Genomic DNA, 23,624 nt, shown 5'->3' with positions numbered 1-23,624 from the left:
TTATCCTCTGTTCTTCGATTATCTCTCTTTCTATCAACAGCTCTTCTTTCATTCTGCTGTTCTTCTGATTCGCAATCTCTGGCAGCTTCCCCAAAGAGATCAATCACCTTCAGCTTCTTTTCCCCCTTCGATGTCTCTTTTCTGCTTCGTCCTTTGGAGGAGCTGGTGTCATCTTTGTGTGAATGCTTGCTGCTGCAGGACTTAGAGCCATCTTCTTTGTGCTTGGAGTCTTTTTCAGACTGATGACGATTCTCTTTTGTGCTGCTATGGCCTCCACTTTCTGGCTCTGAGTCTGATTGCTGGGAGTCTGTGTTCCCAAACAGGTCAATTTCTGTTAGCTTGGTTCTTTTCCTTGTCGATATCTTCCCACTTACCCTGTCCTCTTCCACTGTTCGTTTCTGGCCTCTGGAGGTATCACGGTTACTTGGTGAATGACTGCGCTTGTTGTGCAAGTAAGAATTTTTGTTGTGAGAGTATTCCATGTATGACTCTTCATCCTTCACAGGGGAATTCCTAGAGGTTGTGTCATGTTCTGCAGAATTCACATTTTCCTTTCCTCCTGAAACTGAGCTTCCTAACAAATTTTTATCTTTATCTCTTTTAAGCATATCATCTGCACATTTCCTCTCATCACAGCTGTCCACATCCTGCATGTCAATGTCTTGATTGGAATCTTCACCTATTTCCTCCTCCCCAATTATACTGACCTCATCTCCCTTATCATATGTAAAACCTTCAGATTCTGGAAAAGCATAACTAATATCATCTTTCTTTTCCCTTTTCTCACTTTCTTTGTCTCTGTTATCAGCAATTTTTTGAACATCACTGTCATCAGCCTCATCATCATACTCAAGGTCTGAGAGGGACACTTCCTCCAACCCAAACTCCTGATTCTCGTCAGGATCATATCTGCTGTCACAGTCACTGTCTAAATCTCTCTCCTTATGGCTCTGGAGACTGCTTTTGGCATTATCCCCTTGCTCTCCTTCCTTGTTCTCTTCCACCTCCTCCTTGTCCAGTTTAGGATTTCGCTCCCTGTTATCACCGTCTCCCTCTGACTCACTTTCCGACAGCTGGTGGTCCTTTTTCTTCGAATCCCCCTCTTGCTTGGGCGCCTTCTCAAAGAATGAATTTATAGATGTCTGATGATTGGGTGACCTCTTCAGGGAAAATCCTCTTCTTGTGCTCAGATTTGGAGGTTCCTTGTTGGCCAACTTACTGCTCTCTTTGGCATTGTCGTCCATGAGTTGCGAGGCGCTCTTGAAGCCAGAGCCAACTTGATTCTTGTTCTTCAACTCTTTTTCCACTTGCTTGGCCCACTGGTTGAGACTCAGCTTAGGCTCGTGATCCGCAAGCTCATTTCGAAAGTTAAGTGCTGTTGTGTCTTTTCTGATACCCATCATCTGAAAAGAGATGAAAAAAAAAAGGGAAAAATAAATAGCCTCATTCTATAAAAGAGGAATGAGGTGACATCTCTTCAACATCTCTGACTTTTTCCTCTAGAGATTTCTATCTTCAAATAAAATTTTAAAGAGGGAGAGGAGGGAGGGAGGGAGGGAGGGAGGGAGGGAGGGAGGGAGGGGGGAGGAGAGGAGAGGAGAGGAGAGGAGAGGAGAGGAGAGGAGAGGAGAGGAGAGGAGAGGAGAGAGGGAGGGAGGGAAGGAGGAACTAAGTTAATGGAACCAAAAAAAGGGCTGTATGATTAAGTTTGATTTTATCAAAATAAGTTTATTGACATACTTTACTTGAATATATTTTTCAGAAAAATAGCTAACAAAATACACCCATTGATGTTAATAACATTACAACAAGAGAAACCAAAATTTCTATTAGCTATCATATCTTGGAATGGAATGATTTTATAGCCAGTGCTTTTAAAGAGTGCTTGTAGTATCATGGTCAGGCAGACATCCAATGAAAATGTGGATAAACTGATGGTTCCCACAAAACGCCACCGAAATGCCTGACATCACAAACTAGGAATCTAATATACTTTGACTTATTTTCTATCATCACTACCATACTTCAAAACAGAACAAAACAGAACCTGAAAATTCCCTTAGAAAACCAAAACATCAAACAGCCTTCTTTACCACTACTGCAACGTCACAACACTCACCAGTGACATCATACCCTTCCGGTACATCATGATGACATTTGTGGAGGTGAAGATGCTGTACTCCAGCTTGACAGCGACATCTTCTATGTCTGACTCCTTGAGGGTCTTCTCCACTGGCGACAGATGCTTGCAAGCTTCATAGTTCTTGACCAGGGCCTGCACCACCAGCTGGAGGTAGCTCTCACGGGTCTGGAAGGGAGAACTTGGCTGTGAATGTGCTTGAGTTTGATGTTGACACTCAATGTGCTATGGGAGGAGGGAGGAATGTTGTGAGAGAGGGAGAGAGGGAGGAGAGGAGAGAGGGAGAGGAGAGGAGAGGGAGAGAGGAGAGAGAGGAGAGAGGGAGAGAGGAGAGAGAGAGAGAGAGAGAGAGAGGAGAGAGAGAGAGAGAGAGAGAGAGAGAGAGAGAGAGAGAGAGAGAGAGAGAGAGAGGGGAGGGAGGGAGAGAGAGAGAGGGGGGGTTGAGGGATAAATATGGAAAAAAAGAGAGAAAAGGAAAGAAAAAGAGAAGAGAATGAGGTGGATAAGACAATCACAACATGTAACAATAATAACCAGCACTCTGAAACTCACTCCCACATTCAGCCCTGAAATCTTGGATGTGTATTCGGCATTAGTCAGCTTGGATCTGTTGGCCCTCTCCTTCTCCTCCTTCTCCATTTTCTCCTTCTCTTTCTGCTCCTTCAACCGACTTGCATAGGATGAGGAAGAGCCCGAGGAGCCACCCCGCTGGCCACCATTGCGACGGAGGGCGAACTGCTGCTTTATGAGGGTAGTTCTCTCCTTTTTCTCAATTTGCTGTGTCTCTCTTACTCGGTCCTCACCATCACAGTCCCCATTGTAATCATCTTGTTCTCTATGGGGGATAGATTTATAGGGGTATTAATTAAATTTTGAATGCTAATTATCTGGTGCAAAGTTTAACTTTTAATTCAATTGTGATGGGCATTTCCCACACACACCTTAGGGCAGGCTTCACCAAGCATGGCATAGTGGCACATGTCACATGGCAAAGAGTCCAGCCATACCATACCATAGACTTATTTACCATCATACAAGCAAGACCTTGTGGGAAGGAGAGATGGTGATGGGGGTACTAATGATTTGGTATTATGTGTATATGAGAGTTCTGATGTGTTTGGAGACTGCTGCTTCAAGTTGGTTATCATTTAAAGTCAAACTCCAATGCAAGTAGGGAAATCAGTATGTCGTTCCTTCAAAATACACAAGTAATTTTTTATTATCTAATGACTACCTTCATCAAAACAGCAATATAGGAACAGGCTTAAAAAGAAGAAGAAAAAAATGCAATGAGATTTGAAATCAAAGCAAATCACCCAATGTTGATGACATAAAGAAAGAAGGAAAAGAAGGGAGAAAAAGAAAGGGTAAAGAGCAGAGTAAGTAGCAGAGCAAAAACCTAAGACCCCCTACAGCTACCTTTTCATCCCCCTTCTCCCTCCGCCATACAAGTCCTCATCGTAGCTATCCTCGAAGACCGCCACTGCCCCAAAACGATAATTTGACTTGCGAATGAGGGAGGCGCTCCATTGCTCTACCAGCTTATCGACAGCACGTGGATTGGTGCAGTAATCACACCTCTTCTTGCAATCAGGTTTATCGTCACCGAAAAACTTGGCAAAGGAATGGTGTCTGCAGCTGTTGGGAATATGGGATATATCTCTTTACATTTGCTGTGATAAAATTTCCTTTTTATCATTATCATTATCAACGTACATGCTTGTAACTCAAGGATACTATCTTATCCATTTAGCAACTGATTCTTTTTCTCTTAAGTTCATAAAATAAATGTAAAGTTCTCCCAACATCCTGACTTACATCGGGACCTCACAGAACTTGACCATATACTCATAATTCTTGATGGCAATTTTGGCCTGGTCCTCTTTGTTTGTCTTGCCTGAGGCCTTGGCTTTTCCCTCATCCTGGAAGACAACATTGGAGAATTTTGATACACATAATGAAATAATACTTTTTTCTCATTTGTACAATTCATACATGTGCGCGCAACACACACACACACACACACACACACACACACACACACACACACACACACACACACACACATGTGCATGTACGCATGTATGCACACACGCACGCACACACACGCACAAACACACGCACGCACAAACACACACACGCACGCATGCACGCACGCACAAACACACACACACACGCATATATATATATATATATATATATATATATATATATATATATATATATATATATATATATATATATATATATATATATATATATATAAATTGTTTACCTGTCTCAGCAAGAAAAAGATAGTGTCTCTCTCTGACTTGCTATAATATATTCTGCACCGCGAGGGTAGTCCATCACGACCAGCTCGTCCAGACTCCTGGTAGTAGCCAGCCATGGACTGCGGCACACTCCAGTGGACAACAAACCTAAGAGTAAAAAAAAATCAATTAAGAAATCATCTTCCCCCTAATGCCTACTACCCACTAATACTTTTCAGTAGAGTTCCTCAACCCATGCCATGTCCACTGTGACCTTATTGGTTTATTAATTGTATTTACACAAGTGCCTGTACAAGTGCTTAGTCGCCAAGAAGCCAATTACTAGTCTACACTTTTACTCGATTTCTGGAAATATATCTTTTATTTTTTCATGGCTATTACTTTTTTTCATAATACCATGACAATCATGATGCAAACTATAATGATAATAATAACAACAACAACAATAATAATAATAATAATAATAATAAAAATAATAATAATAACAGTAACAATATAGCAATAGAAATAGAAATAGCAATAGAAAAAAATTAGGAAAAGGGGAAATCAAGTAAGGTCTTGTAGGTCTACTAACTGACTTCTTGCCTATACGCAAGTATATATAAATATATATATAAATATATACATGTATATATGTATGTGTGTGTGTGTGTGTGTGTGTGTGTGTGTGTGTGTGTGTGTGTGTGTGTGTGTGTGTGTGTGTGTGTGTGTGTGTGTGTGTGTGTGGTGTGTGTGTAAATGTAAATATATATATATATATATGTGTGTGTGTGTGTGTGTGTGTATGTATGTATGTGTGTGTGTATATATATATATATTATATATAATATATTATATAGTATATATATATATATATAATATATATATATGTATATTTTATAATAGTATATAATATTTATTTTATATTAATATAATATATTTTATATATATATATTTTTAATATATATATTATATATTATATATATAATATTATGTATAAATATTTTATATATATATAATAGTATATATATATGTTTATATATATATATTATATATATTATTTAATATATATATAATATGATATATATTTTATATATATGTATATTATATATATATTTGTATATATATATATTATATATTATATATGGATATATATATATTATATATATATGTATATATATATTGTATCATATATTATAATATATATATATATAGATATATATATTATATTATATCATGTATATATATATATATATATTATATAATTATATATATATAATATATAATATATATATACATGTATATGATATACAATATATATATATTATATATATATATATATAATATATACTGTATATATATATACTATATATATATAACCATGTATATATATATATACTATATATCTATATTATATTATATATATATATATATCATATATTATATATACATGTAATATATATATACATGTATATATATTATATTATATATATATTATATATATAATATTATATATATATATATATATATATATCCCATTCAGCCCTGAAATTTTTTTTACTTTAGATTTTTATGATATTACGACAGCGGATTTGTCGTGGCCTAAAAAGGCTACAAGCATATTTTTAGATGTGTATCATGAGTAGTTCTAGAGATATTGACCTTTAAATTTTGGCCCAAATTTGGTCCGTTGGGGCTCTAGCATGTACGCAAAATAAAAGTTTAGACAAAAACAGAAATTGCAATGAAACAACTGTGTAAATTCACATATATTTTAATAATATTTTAATATATATATATATATATATATATATATATATATATATATATCATACCTTTCAGAAAAAAACACAAATTTGATAATTCCAGGTATATTTCTTCTTATTCAACTTCAAAGCAAAGCATTTTTCATTAAAACAAACATTTAAGTAACACTCATTACTTTGACTGCAGTGTACCTAAGTAAAAATGAGGACATATTCATCAGCTCTGCATATCTGCATACCATAATCTTTACTTACTGAAAAGAAACAAAACCTTTTTTTCTTTCTTAGTGAGAAAAAGTAAGTTCTATTTCACATTTCTTCATTAACAGAAAACATTTTAATTTGTAAACCTAATCAGCAAAAAAATTTCAGAGCAAATGGAAAGAGAATAACATTTCTTTCATATGAAAGACAAAGAAAACTTGCAACTTTTGCATGAAAACTTGGTCCTCCCATTGCACCCTGGATATCGACATCTCTTCTAGAGGCATAAGGGGGTAATGCATCAGGCATGCACTGTTAGTACGCTTTGCAGCAGTGGGAAGGGGCCTTGTTCTTTTTCTAGAAATGTCAGCATGCTCCTCTGAAATCTCAGACTCACTGTTGTCATCATTTAGAACTTCTTCAGAAATAAAAAAATAAGCTATTTCCAATTTAAAATCCACACTATCCATAGCAACAGAACTGCTTTTTTCACAATCTTTTCTGTACTCTAACCATGCATTTGCGCGAGAGGTCCAAAGGATGCAACATTGCTCGAACAGTAAATTTTGCAGAATGTGTTGCACTTCTGTAACAGCTAATGACCTGATCAATAATATCAACGCCCCCCATCTTTGAGTTGTATAGCTCAACAACCCTAGGACGTTGCACTTCTAAGTGGCGTTTTTCTCTTTTACACCACCTCTGACAAGTAGATACTGGCTGAATACTATGTTCATTAGATGCTAAGATGATGTTTTTTTTTTTGTCAAACCATACAGTTATACAAAAAGCAGAATCATCTCTCACTGCACAGCCAGAGGAACCTCTGCCGGATCTCTTTAACTGATTCTCAGTCTTCAGTCGACACTGTTTTGGCACAAGGTTCTTCTTCATTGTCCCTGTAGCTCCCATTCCTAATGAGAGAATTTCTAAGAGCTTAGGTGTAGTAAAAAACCTATCAAAGAAGAAACTAGTACCTCTAATGACTGACTTAACAAATCTTAGGACTGCAGCTTCTCCTATCTTAAGGGTACCCCACTCTGGAAGATGAAGTCCAGTTCTTTGTACACTCAAAAGCAAGTCTTCCTTACCCTGAAAAAACTCAAAATCTAGGACTTGGCCATCACTACTAGCTAAAACAAAGATCTTTAGGCCATGTGGGTTTGGTTTCCGAGGTGAAAATTGCTTAAGGTGTGTTCTGCCTATAAATGGAATGATCATTTCATCAACTGAGACATATTGAGGTCTGTCTAACTTCAAACAGCGTGAACGAACACAATCTATGAGTGGTCTTATCTTATGAAATCTGTCTGATTTCCTCTGTGCTGCATTCAACAGACTCTCATCAAAGACTTTCAGAGAAGCTATGATTACTGAAACATTCCGAGTCAGGGCTCCCCCAACAAAAATCCTTTGTTTTCTTTTGCCTACATTTAATTCCGGGAATTTAATACTTGACTGGGGAAAATTTATTCCTATAAATTTTTCATTTGATCTACTGTTAGTGTATGGCTTTCCTTTTTTGAAAAATGTACTTTTTCTGTGTTTCTAGAGTCACTGCATCTAAAAATTTCAGTGAGAGGAAAAACCATAAATAATTACAGGGAAGAACGGGGGTTGAAAATTAGTTTCCCTGAAAATGATTATAAACTCACAGTAATCTGTGATTGAAGTTTATATTTCTCCTAAATCATCATCATCACAAGGGGCTAAACGTGCGGGGCCATTGCGCTTCCACCCTTCGTTTCCACCACGAGGATCCCCGAGGCGAGTCTCCAAGCAGGGCCAGGGCCCATCTTAATTCCTCGCAAGTCTCGACGAGCTCCCCAAAGCCTGATCTCCTAAAAGTCCCACGGCCCCCTCCACTCAGGGTTGTCTCGCGAGAGACAACCTGGGGGGCAGGGTCCCAGGGAGGCAGCTAGGTGGCCATATACCTGATTTGGCTACCCCGGGATTATGCAATAACGGTCCCAGCCAGTCTCACGTGAAAACCGCCTTTTGGACACGGGGGTCCTCAACTGTACCCCATGTCCGTGAAGGACTTTTAAAAAAAGCATAAAAGGCGAGACTCCAAAGGGCATGGATAGCGCCCAAAAGGGTTCGCTTTCATAGGAAAAACTGGAAGTAAAGGCCTTGAAACACACAGCGGGTCCTTCTCATAGGTACTGCACCCCAAACCCCTCTTGTTGATCGGTTCAGGGCTCCTTTTCCCAAGCCCAATCCGTCTACTCCCCTTCCTGTCTGAAAACCCAGAGATATGGATACGCCCAGGTATGTAAAACTTTCTGTAACTTCAACGTCCTCGGGCCGGCAAGCTGGATCGCTGAAGGGGTTCCCCCAACAGGCCCCCAAAGTCCTGAATCTGGCTTGGTCCGGGAGACCTCTGGGGCCTAGGGGCTTCGCCTCATTCAAAAATGCTAAAGACCGCCACAAGTGACTCCAAGGACTCAGATGGAAGGGAAACATCATGGGCAAAGTCAAGGCCCGAGACCTTAAATATTGCCTGTTTTTGCTCCGACTGACTTGGGTGTAGCTCTCCCCATTATCCAGTCCATATAATTTTGAAAAGTTTTTGGTGCAAGGACACAGCCTTGCCTCACCCCTGAATTAACAGGAAAGAATTTTTGCATACCCCCCACCACACTTTGCGCACTTTCTCCCCAAAGTATAGAGGCTTGCTACCCGGCCAAAAATCTGTGTTGGGAAATTTCCCCCGGCCCAGGATTCCCATAGCATTCCCGTGCCAGAGTCAACGCCTTCTTGAGTAAATGAGGCCTGTGAGAAACCCACGCCCAAAACTCACAAACGGCGTTTCCCAATTACTCAAAAGCGCTAGTTACGGTCTTTTGTGGACTTCCAGGGTAAATCCGACTGCTCCGGTCTCTGTTTTCTAGTGGGTGGTTTGGATCCTTTTCAGAAGAATGTGGGCGAACCTTCCTGGTATGCTGAGCATGTAATCTCACGGTAGTTTGCTAAGTCCCAACGATCCCTTTCCCCTTCCAAGGGGGATACCACGCCCCTCGGGGGGGTCGGGGGGGAATGGGTACGACTCCCAAAAATGGCGTCAGGACTTATGAAAGGCCCCCGACCTTTCCGCCCCCCTTTCAGTTAAAAAGAAAAATAAAAAACAATCGAGTTTATTTTTTTTTCGCCACCTAACCCTGTTGGGTGGGGTTTTTTTTCTGATGGGGGGGTCCGGCAAGGGCACTCGACGTCGCTTGCATCCAACTAACTGTTGGAGGGTCCCCCTGGTAAAACTGTTCAAAATACCAACCCAACGTTAAACAACCCCAACCTGATTGAGATGATCCGTCCATCCCCGCTGAGGGGACTGCAGTCATCTGTGGGGAGGGGGCTTAGGGTTCTTTTTCTCGGGGTTTGGTAGGCAGGGGAAGGCCCCTTTTTTTACCAAGAAATGGCCCTTCGACCTCCTCACAAATTCCTGGGGACTTTTTTTCCTTGCCCCCTTCCACAGTACTGAGCCCCAAAACGCACCATGGAACACGCAAGACTTGATTCCCCCATTCACCGAGCCTTGCAACCCTTCATTGGCCTCAAAATTCCCCCCGGGAGTGGTTTTCTCCTTGCCCTTGGGTTGCCCCAAATGACTCCTGACTGCTTTCGAGTGTTCGTGCTTGAAAAAAAAACCCCACAGAGCAACTGGGCCGTCGGTTTTGCGGTTTTTCTGTGAATCGGTCAAAGACTGCCAGGGTAAACCCCAGGCCCCCCCTCCCCCCCTTAGTCTGTCCAAGTGAAAAACCTTGGGGGGCCCGGGGGGGACGGGATTTTGAAGTGGACCCCAGGGTTTACCACAAGCAGCCTATGGTCAGTGCCACGGAAAATGGGCCTCGGGGTAAAACCCTTTGCAGTTCTGGGATGATCCTCCATAAAGTGCTAACAAGAATGTGGTCGATCTCCGGGGCCACAGAAACCCTTTTCGCTGTACCAAATCCAAGCGGGGGAGCACGGGTAACCAGGAGCCAAGTCCTCATTTCTGGACCTAGAAAAGCCCCGGGGAAAAAGGAGGCTATTCTCGCTGTGGATCGCTCCCGAGCCTTGGGGGGCCCAACAGACTCTCGTAGCCACTCGGTCACGCCGGATACCGAAATTAAATCACCCAGACAATGCAAATGTCTCGCCGGGGGCAATCTCTGCCCAGTGCGTTTTGGCATAGAACCCTCTTTCACATCTTTTTTATATACATCGTGGACTTTAACAAAAATGAACAAGAAGCCAAAAGCATTTTCAGCCCTAAATGCCTGAAGGCCTAAACTGGTGTCACCTCGTCCCGCGGGCCCGAAGTCGCCCGGGAATGGTTTGGTACACCCTGGGGGTGGTACCATCGCTGCGGCCCCGCCCAAATGTGGGGTAACCACCCCACGATCGTGCCCTAACCAGGTCTTCTCCCTCTAGGGGGGCCCCCCCCCCTCAACTCCCATCCTTCATTCCCGCGACAGAGAGTAAACCCTCATCCTGCCGCAAGGACCGATTTCCAACCCCCACCCGGAAATCAACGCCGAATTAACCTCGGGTGGTCACCCCGGGGTGAAAACCCACCTCTGCCCCCCCCGCCAACACAGCCCCAAAAAAAGGGGGAAACCAGGCTGTGGGACCGCCTATCCCCTGGGGGGTTCCCGAGGTTTTTCCCCCCAACTTCATGGGGGGTTGCGCCTCCAGGGCGCGGGCGGGACATAACTCTCTTCCAATCCTGCACCCCCACATTTGCCCTCCCAGGGGGACCCACAGCCCTCCTTATTGCTGGTGGGGGGGACAACACCCCCCCCCCAGCATTTCCATTTACTTTGGACTTTCCAGGGGGTCATTTGGGGGGGAGGGGGCTGGAAAGGGCCCCACCTCCCCGACCGCCCCCTTTCCCCAGGTGGGTAGGGGGCAGGATTTTTTACGAAGCCAGAGCGGTCCCCCCCATGGGCCATAACTCCATACCTCTGGGGCCTCCCCTGCTCCGGTCCCCCACAGATTTCCCCGGGACTGCAAGGACCCAGTTTCCCTGGGTGGCCCTGGGAGGCCTGAAATCTTATATGGAGAGGCTGTGACCCTGGCAGGGGGGACTTATGCAAAGCTGCTCCCTATTTCGCCTGACTAGCCAGGGGAGGAAGCGCAAGCGAGAAGGCATGCAGGCACTTAACACTTCTAGGCTACCACCCCTCGCTTCACCACCCTGCGCGTGAAGCACCCCCTGAAAAAGATGACTCCTTATATTGAGATTTCTGCTGGGGCCATCGGGCGCGCAGTGCTACTTGTAACTTCAGGGGACCTGGTGGTAACATTTCCATCTCTGTTGTTCTCTTCATCAGACTCATATGCTGAACTCTTAGTGTTGGCACATAGTTCAGGAAAGAGTTCTCTGCGCCGAAGTGGAGATAAAGGCCAGTCATCATCATCATCAGATATGCTGCTCAAATCAGAATTACTAAATTCTGCCAGCAGTCACTGGTATTCTTCTGAAATAAAAAGAAATTGTTAGTCAAATATATTAATATCTATTTCGTATGTCATATAAAAAGTTTTTTTCTTAAGTTCTATATATATTGTCATGTAACTCCATAAGCAATATCAATATTTTACCCAGTATGATTACATAATAATTACGTTAACTTAATAATCAGCCTTAAACATATGAAATATAGCTTCCATTAACATCATCAAAAACAGTATGATAAAGATCTTGTGTTAATGCCAATGTATTGTACTACGTATAGAACAAAGAAAATCATCAATGAAACTACAGTGGGGCATTTAACTTAAATTTTCATCAAAGTATTTTTAGTTAAATTATTCCATAACATAATCAATTTCCAGTTGAAATGTTTTCCAATACATGATAATCACGATGCAAATCTGTCTTCCCGAGAAATATGTTTAAACTAGTAAGATGTACATTTTTGCTCCAGCACGAAGGGAACAAATTAGTTCCATCTAACAGGATGTGTTCCTGATCTGTCAGAAACATAGCTTTTAAATGTTTCAGAACACGTGTCACTTTATTGACTTCACCTTAATCAGTTCCACACCATAAAGGTGTTTCATAACATCAATAAAAGGAATAATAATAGCTTACTTACCCATGGGTGCGACGATATTGCTAAAGAGGCTGTTCCTCCTCCCTTTTCTCCAGCCGCCATGGAATTGGTAAATCATGAAGATGGCTCTTCGAACTTCTTGTTAAAATGCCATAGAAAACGGGAATGGAGTCTAAAGCACAAACTTTCGTAAATTACGCGACGCCTCCGACTTAAACGATGGAACGAATTTGGGCCATTTTTACTTAGTTCAGGGCTGAATGGAATATATATATATATATATATATATATATATATATATATATATATATATACATACATATATATATATACATATATATAATATATATAATATATATATATTATATATATATATTATATATATATATCTAATATAATATATATATATAATTATATTACTATATATATCATATAATCACAATGTGTATATATATATGTGTCATATATATATACCATAATATATGTATATAAATATATATATCTATATATACCACATGTATATATTATAGTATATATATATATATATATATATATATATATATGTATGTATATATATATATATACATATTATATATATATATATATATATATACATTATATATATTATATATCATATAATATCATATATATATATAATATATTATATATATATATTATATATATATACATATATATATATTATACACATATACACATTATACATATAACATATATATATATAATTATATATATATATCTAAATATATATATATATATATATACACACACATACATGCATGTATATACAACACCATACACACATCATCACACACACACAACACACACACACACACATATATATATATATATATATATATATATATGTATATACATATACATATATATGTATATATATTCATATATATATATATGTATATACACAAATATATATGTATATGTATATGTATATATAATCAGTATACATAAATAGTGTAAGATAATTAAATGAAACATGGTAAGGTTTAGGATTTACTCATTGATAGGCCATGGTACATGGGGGGAAGGGGGTGCTTTATGCAATATGGCCAATGCCTAGGGTAGTATATGGTTCCAGATTAATTGCTATTCTATTTATTCATATCAGGCATAATCACATTATGTATTCTAACTGAAATTAAAGGCTCCCTTCATAATAAAATACAATACTGACTGAAAAGGGGATGTCTCCCCATGCCGGACAGAACCGATATCTCAAAATACTTCAGCTGATGCCTCTCCACAGTTCAAAGTCATCTGTCTTATACTCAGCCAGTCTGCTTTTCATCTGTAGAAAGTCCCTAAAGATGGATCAAAAACACAGATGCATTGACACTTCTCTGTACCATACTAAATCACTGTTAACCCTTTGCCAACGGACATGGCATGTATGTACATGCCATGCCCACTGTGAGTTTACTTGTTTAATTGTTTTTACACATAGATGGCTACACTTGTACTAAGTCACCAATGAGCCAGTTACGAGTACTGCCTGTCTCGTCCCTTCATCCTTTTCGTTGATTTAAAAAAATATTTTACGCTATCGTATTTTGCTGTTACTAATGTTTATAACATTATATTAATTCTAATGTTTACAATAAAAATAACAACATCGATGTTCATAGCACTAGTAAACAATTCGTTTTTTTCTGCCCATACAAGGAAAGGTGAAATCAGGCAAGGTCACAAGATCTACTAATTGACTCCTTTGTGGCTAAGCACTAGCAGAGCCATCTACGTGCAGACATTTCACAAAAATGTAAAAAATGAGCACAGCATTTTCCCCATTTTTTATTCATTTTCCCCGTTGGCATTGGGTTAACTTGCGGCATCTTGTAAGCCGTCCTCAGTAAAACCTTTCTTGTCAGCAGGGTAACATGCTAAACTGAGGAATCTATCAGTGGATTAATGTATCAGCTGGGGAACTGCCATCAATTGAATCGGTCACTGATATGATTATATCATAATACACACACACATGCCATAGTACTGTTTTTTTTTTTTTTTTTTTTTTTTTTTTTCCTATGGTAAAACTAGGGAACTGTGATCAAACACTATGATGTATCCACATTATGTTGCATAATGGATATAAAAGATTGCTCTTACATATCCCAAGGGACTTGAAATATGTTCTTTCCCTGGCCATAATTTGCTTTGAAACTGGACTGTGCATGGAATGGAGAACTATAATATTAATTCTACATCTATTTACCTATTACCATATATACATTACATACAGAATCATATATATAAGTAGAGTATATATATATATATATATATAGTATATATATATATATATATAGATATTAGATATATATGACTATATGTATAATATATATATATATATGTAATACATATGAGATAGATATATGTAAAAATAAATATATATATAGTATAATATATATATAATATATATAATATGAATATATATAATATATAATATGTATTTTTATATATATATATATATTATATATAGTATATAAAACATATATCATATTATATATATAATATATATATATATATTCGTAATACAGAATTATATATATATATATATATATTATATATATATATATATAATATAATATATATAATTTAGAATATATATATATTATATATATATGTAGATATTATTATATATATATATATATGTGATATATATGGTATATATATATGTCTATATATATATATATATATATAGAATATATATATATATATATATATAGATATATATATATAGATGTGTTATAATAAATATATATATAGATATATAATATATATGTAGATATGTAGATAGATAGAGATGCTATAGTTATAGATGTATATATGTATATATATAGCATATATCTACATATATATATATATATATAATATATATATGATATATTATATAGATAAAGATATAAATATAGATATATATACGCCTATATATATATATATATATAGATATAGACATAAATTATGCGATATATATCTGTATATAGATATTGTATAATGTAGGTATATATAGTTATGTAGAGATATAGTAGATATGAGTATGTAGATATAAGATATAGATATATGTCGAGATATATGTAATTATATATATATACCATATATTACATCTACTATATATAATATATATATATATTATAATATATATACAGGATAGATATAAATATATACATATATAGATAATGATGATATAGATAATATATATATATATATTATAATATATGATATACATACATATATGTATATATATATGTTATATATATATGTATATATTATACATAATATATATGTATATATATATGTATATATATATATATATATATATAGTTATAGATGTATATGATATCTGTATATATATATATCTAGATAGTATAGAACATAGAGATATATGATAAATAGATATATATATACTATATATATATATATATATATATATATACCAAATATATAATATATATATATATATATATATATATACTATATATTACATATATCTATATATATATATGAGATATGATATAATATAGATATAGAATATATATACATAGTACATATATATATATACATTATATATATATTTATATTAATATATATATTATAATAGATATATTGATATATATATATATGTAGATATAAATATGTATATAGAAATATATCGTATATATACATATATGATATGTGGCATATATAATATATATATATATATGATAGATATATAGTTACAACTAGTGAGACTAGATATAGATATATTAATATATAGATATATATATCTATATCCATCACATATTGTATATATACATATATGGATTATACATATATGTATATTACATTAGATTTATTATACATATATAGTATATGACATAGATGGTACATTATATTATATATATATATATATATATATATATGAACATATATATAAACATTATATATTTACATATAGAGATAGATACAGAGAGATAATATATTTCTATATATATACATATATATATATAATATTATATTTATATATATACATATATATTATATATATAGATATATATACTATATAATAGATATAAGATATATATATGATATACACGTTAACTATATGTACAGATATACAATATGTATATATAATATATATATATATATATATATATATATATATAATATAGATATATATATATATATGATATATATATACATATACACACATACACAGACTTTACTTTTGCTAACAATTTTTCTAACAATTACCTCACAGAGCCTTGTCTACCCCCCATGCCAAAGGAGACGTCGCCTGTGATGACAGGCACAATCCACGTGCCATCCAGTCTTCTTGCACTTGTGACCTCTCTCTGTCTTTCAGACCTGTGATGGTGCAGTGAAAATACTAATCATACGTTTACATTCATAACTTATAGCTTCACCATATGAGGCAGTAAGATTAATAAAAAGATGAAGAGAGAAGAAGCAAAAATATCTAATAAAATACTACTCACAAATCTTATATTTATGTAGCTAACTTCTAAAAGCATAAAAAACTTTCAAATGCTCAATCAAAAGATGGACAAGAACAACAAGAAAAGAGATGATGAGGAAACAGAAGAGAAGTATAAAGATGCAGAAGAATGAAAAAGAGAGAAAGGAAGAGGAAGGAAGGAAAGAAAAATTACCTGCATGATAGGCCTTCTTAGGGACACCTTTTTTGGTTAGCTGGTCTGCAAGCTCAATGGTACCTGCTCTTGTGCGGCAATAGATAATGCCGCAGCCTGATCGTATCTGTGGATTATTCTGACCTCAAGACACATTCTATATTTCTTGACCTTATTATCTAAAACAGAAAATATATGTAAATGTATTTGTATCATAGTTTTTTCATATAGTAATACCTAAGTGAGACTAAGGAATTCATTTCAGCATCTGTATTTTATTCACCACAGATGAGATTAAAAAATACAAATACAAAAAGGAAGAGAAGAGGAGATAGGAAAAAATATCAATGAGAAATATACAAAACTAAAATTACACACCGTCCTATTTTGCTCCCAACCAACCCCCAAGGAGTCGATGACAAAATCCTTGAGATCCTCGAATGGGTCGTCAAGGGCATCTTTGAACCGCACATCGTAAAACAAGTTGGAGCGAAAGCATGAAGATTTGAACTTGGATACTGGTTTCTTGAGCTTCAGTTGGATGAAGATGTCCTCTACAACCTGATCAAAAAATGTGTTTCTTTTATATATATATATATATATATATCAGATCTATACAGCTTTGTTTACTCTATCAAGCAAAAATATCAACTAAAAAGGATGCAAGAAAACATCATGGGAAATGCCAAACAAATACAGTGTATGGGGGACACACACACACACACACACACACACACACACACACACACACACACACACACTCACACTCACACTCACACTCACACTCACACTCACACTCACACTCACACTCACACTCACACTCACACTCACACTCACACTCACACTCACACTCACACTCACACTCACTCTCTCTCTCTCTCTCTCTCACTATAATAAATTCTTCTTACTTTAGCTGTGGCTGTAGCAGTCAGCGCCACCCAAGGAATATTGGGAATCTTGGCCCTCAGGTGCCCCAGGCGAAGGAAGTCTGGTCTGAAATCGTGTCCCCACTGACTCACACAATGGGCCTCATCCACCACGAAATATGAGAGTTTTTTGTACTTGTACAGCCTATCTAAGAGACCCTGTAAAGATTTTTATACCTAGTAAGTTGAGAGGTGATTTTGGTACCTTTCAAGTCACAAGGCAAAACCATATAATGTTTTAAATGCCCTGATATAAATATACATGACTTTAAAACCATGTACTGTTTTAAATGCCCTGATATAGAAATACATGATTTTAAAACCAAGTACATTTTCAAATGCCATGATATAAATATACACAATATTAAAACCATGTACTATTAAATGCCTTGACATAAATATACACATTTTAAAAACAATTCACTGTTTCAAATGCCCTGATATAAATATACTCCATTCTGTGTACACATAAACTATTCATGAAGATATAAGAACAATAAAAAAGTAAAAAAATTACATTACATACCTTAAAAAAATCTGTTGCAGCCTGTTCTGGCGTAATGTACAAAAGGCAGTGGGTTTTGGGGGGTGCAAAGAGATCAGCAAGCCTCTCTTGCGCTCTTTTTCTTGTCATTTTGGAGTTGGGTGGATTCTGCAAAATCTTTAGTTTCTGAAAGTGCTCCATTTTAAACCCGGTAATTTAGGAGAAAACAGAAAAAGTTTAAGAATACTTTTTGGGCACTGCTCTTGGGTTTTTTGTAATTGGGGGTATGCATGTTCTTAAAACATAATGTTTTTAATTTTTAATTTTTTTTTTCATATATCATAAAAGGGTGATCTGGAAAAAAAAAAAAAAAAAAAAAAAAAAAAAAAAAAAAAAAAAAAGATTTATCATAATGAAAATATTCTTATTTTCGGGAAAAAAAATTATTTAAAGGGGCAGGGATGGCCCCAAGCAATGGGAAAAAAAAGGGACATATTTCTGGTAGTTTTTGCACACCTCCCCGCCTCTACTCTTTCCACCGCCTCCTTTTTTCTTTTTCTCTCTTTCCCTCTCTTTCTCTTTCCCCCCCCCCTCTCTCTCTCTCTCTCTCCTCTCTCCTTTTCTCTCTCTCTCCTCTCTTCTCTCTCTCCCACCCTCTCTTTCTCTCTCTCTTCTCTCTTCAATCAAAAGGGTGGAAAAAGAAAAACAAAAAAGATGAAAAAGGAAAAAAGAAAAGAAAATATAAAGATGCACAAGAAGAAAAAAAGAGAAAGGGAAAAGGAAGGAAGGAAAGAAAAAAACCCCGCATATAGGCCTTTTTTAGGGAAAACCTTTTTTTTGGTTTCCTCTCTCTCCCCTCCCCCCTCTTTCTCTCTCTCTCTTCTCCACCCCCTCTTTCTCTCTCTCTTCTCCACCCCCCCTTTTCTCTCTCTCTCTGAGCAGTGTTTTACTAGTGCCTCTGTACTGAGGCACTCTCTCTCTCTCTCTCTCTCATTTTCTCTCTCCTTTTTTTCTCTCTCTCACCCCCCCTCTCTCTCTCTCTCTTTTCTCTCTTTTTCTCTTTTTTATTTTTTTTCTCTTTTCTCCCCATCTCTCTGTCTCCTCCTCACTCCCTCTCCCCTCCTTTGCTTTCCCCCCCCTTTCCCCACTCTTCCCCTCCCCCCTCTCTCTCTTTCCCCCTCCCCCCCCCTTTTCTCTCTTTCCCCTTCCCCCCCTTTTTCACCTCTTTCTTCCCCCCCTTCCCCTTTTCTCTTCCTCTCCCCTTCTTTTCTCTATCTCTTTTCCCCTTTACCCCCTTCTTTTTTTCTCCCCCCTATCTCCTTCTCTCTCTTCTCCCCTTCCCCCTTCTTCTTTCTCTTCCCCTCCCCCTCTCTCTCTCTCTCCCCCTCCCCTCCCCCCCTTTCCCCCCTCCTCTCTACTCCCCCCCCACATCTCTCTCCCCTCCCCCCTCTCCCCCCCTCTTCTCCCCTCTCTCCCTCTCTCTTCCCCTTCCCTATCTCTTCCCCTCCCCCCCACTCTCTCTCTCTTCCCCTTTCCCCCCCCTCCTTCTCTCCCCTTTCCCCCCCCCCCTCTCTCTTCTTCCCCTCCCCCTCTATATCTCTATCTCTTTCCCCTTTACCCCCCCCTTTTCTTTTTTTCCCCCCTAACCCCCCTCTTTTCTCCTCTCCTTCTCTCTCTCTCTCCCCTTTTCTCTCTCTCTTCCCTCTCCCCCTTTGCCCCCCTCCCCCCTCTTTTCCCCTCTCCCTCTCTCTCCTCCCCCCTCCCTCTCCCCTCTCCCCTCTCCCTTTTCCCCTCTCCCCTCTCCCTTCTCTTTCCCCCCTCCTCTCTTTTCCTTTCCCCCCCTTCCCTTTTCTTTCTCTCTTTTCCCCTTTTCCCCCACCCCCCTCTCTCCCCCCCTTCCTCACTCCCCCCTCTCTCTTTTCCCTTCCCTCCCCCTCTCTCTCCCTCTCTCCTTTCCCCCCTCCCTTTTTTTCTTTTCCCCCCTCCCTTCCCCCTCTCTTCCTTCCTCTCCCCTCTTTTCTTCTCTTCCCCCTCCCCTCTCTCTTCTCTCTCCCCCCCCCCTCCCCCTCTCTCTTTCTCTCTTTTCCCTTCCCTCCCCCCCCTCTTTTTTTTTTTCCCCCCCCTCTCTTTTTCTCTCTCTCCCTTTCTTTTTCCCCCTCCCCCTCTCTCCCCTCCCCCCTCCCTTTCCCTTTTCCCCTTCCCCCTTTTCTTCTACCCCTTTTCCCTCTCCCCCTCCCCTCTCTTCCTTTTTTCCCTCTTTTCTTTCTTTTTCCCTTCCCCCCCCCTCTCCCCCTCTTTTTCCCCCCCCCCCCCTTTCCCTTTTCTCTCTATCTCTCTTATCTCTTCTCTCTCTCCTTCCCCCTCTCTCTCTCTTTCCCTTTTTTCTTAAACCCCCCCTTTTTCCCTCTCTTCCCCCTTCCCCCTTTTTCTTTTTTTCCCTTCCCCCCCTTTCCTTTTTTCTTTCCTTTTTCTTTTCCCCCCTTTTTTTCCCCCTTTTCCCCCCCCTCTCTATTTCCCCCCCCTTTTTTTACTTCCCTTTCCCCCCCTTTTTTTAAATTTTCTCTCCCCCCCCTTTCTTTATTCTTCCTTCCCCTTTTTCTCTATTTCTTTCCCCCTTTTCTATTCCCTTCCCCCCTCTCTCTTTCCTTTTCCCCTTTTAATCTTTTCCTTTTCCCCCCCCCCCTCTTTCTTCCCCTTTCACTCTCTTCTCCCCTTTTTTTCCCTTTTCTCTCTCTCTCCCTCTCCTTCCTTTCTCTCTTTTCCCCTTTTTTTTCCTCTCTCTTCCCTTCCCTTCTCTCCCCCCCCTTTTTTTTTTTTTCCCTTTTCCCCCTTTTTTCTCTCCTTTCCCCTTTTTCCCCCCTCTTTTCTCTCTCACCTTTTTTTTCCCCCTCTCTCCCTTTTTCCCCCCCCCCCTCTCTCTGCATCTCTTCTCTCTTTTCTTCTCTTCCTCTCTCTCTCCCCCTCTTTCCCTTTCCCCCCCTCTCCCCCTCTCTTTTCCCCTTTTTCCCTTCCCCCCCCCCCCCCCCCCCCCTTTTCCTTCCCCCCCTTTTTCTCTCTCCCCCCCCCTTCCCTTTCCCTCTTTTCTCTTTTTCTTTTAATTTCCCCCCTTCCCCTCTTCCCCCCCTTTTTCCCCCTCCCTTTCCCTCTCTCTCCTTTCCTTCTCCTTTTTCCCCCCCTCTCCCCTCTCTTCTCTTCTCCCCCCTCTCTCTCTCTCTTTCTCTCTCTCTGTCTCTTCTCTTTTCCTCTCTCTCTCTTTCTCTCTCTCTCTCTCTTTCTCTCTCTCTGTCACCCTTTACCTCTCCCCCCTCTCCCATTCCTTTTCTCTCTCCCCCTCTTCCTTTCCTTTTCCCTCTCCCTCTCTCCCTTTCATTTTCCCTCTCCCTCTCCTTCCATTTTCCTCTCTCACTTTCTCTTTTCCTCTCCTTCTCCTTCTTTTCCTTTCCCTTTTCCTCTCCCTCTCCCTCTCTTTCTTTTCCTCTCTCTTCCCCCCTTGATTATCCACCAATCACAGGAGAACAAGCAACCCAATCAACCATACCTTAATCAAAGCAATAAGAGGGGAAACCACGATGGCCACTTGTCCCTCAGACATAACGGCCGGCAGCTGGTAGCAGAGGGACTTGCCAGAACCCGTTGGCATCGAGACAAACACGTCATGGTGTCCTGTACGGAAAACAATAGCCGTGAATTATATTGTTTGGGAAGGAAGAGAGGGAGGGAGGGAGGGAAGAAGGAGAAGGCAGGGAAGAGCACAAGGAAGCGAATGATAAAATGGGGAGGAAATGGAGGGAGGGGGGGGGGGATGGAATGGAAAGAACAGGAGAACATGGAAAAAGTGAACAGAGGACGGAGAGGCTGGGATGGAAATATTTCATAACCCTGTGTACAACCTAACATTTCAATATAAGTTTTTGTCATTTTCATGAAGATAAACAAGACAATTAATATTAATCTTCTCCCCATCATTAAATAATATAATCTGATGGGTCTATTTATTACTCATGTTTATATTTGCTTCTTCAAAAGTTGTTTCATAATGTATAAGTCCAATAACCATTAATATCGTAAAAAACAAAATTAAAATATATATTCATTTATTAGTCATACATATATTTCTAACTGGCAGTTTCTATTGATAATCCTTTAATAACATAACAACTCTTATTGTATTACATTTTTTTGTCATATTCAGGCATTATCTATGCTTAAATAAGATATAAACCCTTATGCATTTAATTCTTAACCCATATTCTTAAGAATTATATATAATGTTCATAAAGTTACTATATTTGCTTCTTGGATATATCTTTAATTATAACTTTGTGTTATTTTTTTATTTACAGATTATTAAATACACTTGTACTGTATTGTATCAATTCGCTTCCTTTTTTAATGCAATTGAAGTATTTTGTCCAATATTAACCACTTCAATTTCTCGCTTATTAATTCGAGCACTCGCTTCTCTCTCCAATTTACACCTACCTATTAATCTAGTTTATATATACGTACACATTACACTCATTAATACTCATTCATACACCAATTTATCAACGTTAATTAATTCAAGATGAATTTCACTCGCGAGAACTTGTTGCCTCACCCTGCACAACAGCCTCAACTGCTCGTCTCTGCAAGTCACTCTTGAAGGAATCGTGTTTAAAATACTTCGTTAAGCTGGCTATGATCGCCTCTCTCGATCTGGCTTTCGGTGCCATCTTCCCATTCTTAATTATCTGTGTTTTTTTTCTGTTTTGTTTTCCTGGATCTCTCTCCGTGGGATGTTTTGGTGGGCGCTCTGTCTCTCGGGTTTCTCTGTGCCGTTCTTGGAAGCTGGATTCTCGATCCGGATTCATGAGCATTCTTTTAGCTTATTGTTGGGGAATAAAATTGATTGTTTGGGGGATTTGGATTTATAATTTGGTTGGATATGTATTGAATTAGTTATATGTATTGTTGATAGTTTAGTATTTTATATCACAATTTTCCATTTATTGAATTCGTAGCAAGTTGTAATTAACTATAGGTATGCCTTCGTGCAATGCATGTTCTTTCATAATATATTTTATGGTTATATTTTGTATACACTGCATTGAACGGCATTTATATACATCGCATTTATTATTTATACCCTCTGAATATTCTTCATTTAT

General features: G+C 38.2%; 1 protein-coding gene across 1 annotated transcript in view; it reads right to left on the bottom strand.

The window, feature by feature from the left end:
• Positions 1-23,273, bottom strand: part of LOC119582886 (axoneme-associated protein mst101(2)-like) — a 24,870-nt gene extending 1,597 nt beyond the window's left edge. Inside the window, 14 exon segments of the mRNA XM_037931391.1 lie at positions 1-1,403; positions 2,120-2,308; positions 2,693-2,975; positions 3,560-3,778; positions 3,959-4,062; positions 4,416-4,560; positions 16,667-16,734; positions 16,737-16,780; positions 17,086-17,191; positions 17,443-17,625; positions 17,973-18,149; positions 18,517-18,669; positions 22,013-22,137; positions 23,075-23,273. The exon segment at positions 1-1,403 is cut by the window's left edge and continues 902 nt beyond it. Of these exon segments, the coding sequence (XP_037787319.1) occupies positions 1-1,403; positions 2,120-2,308; positions 2,693-2,975; positions 3,560-3,778; positions 3,959-4,062; positions 4,416-4,560; positions 16,667-16,734; positions 16,737-16,780; positions 17,086-17,191; positions 17,443-17,625; positions 17,973-18,149; positions 18,517-18,669; positions 22,013-22,137; positions 23,075-23,189 (3,314 nt within the window). The 5' untranslated portion in view covers positions 23,190-23,273.
• Between the last annotated feature and the right edge of the window lie 351 nt (positions 23,274-23,624).

The sequence above is a fragment of the Penaeus monodon genome, chromosome 16, assembly GCF_015228065.2.
Source record: "Penaeus monodon isolate SGIC_2016 chromosome 16, NSTDA_Pmon_1, whole genome shotgun sequence".
Classification (NCBI taxonomy): Eukaryota; Metazoa; Arthropoda; class Malacostraca; order Decapoda; family Penaeidae; genus Penaeus; species Penaeus monodon.
This window is presented reverse-complemented; position numbering and strand designations above follow the sequence as displayed.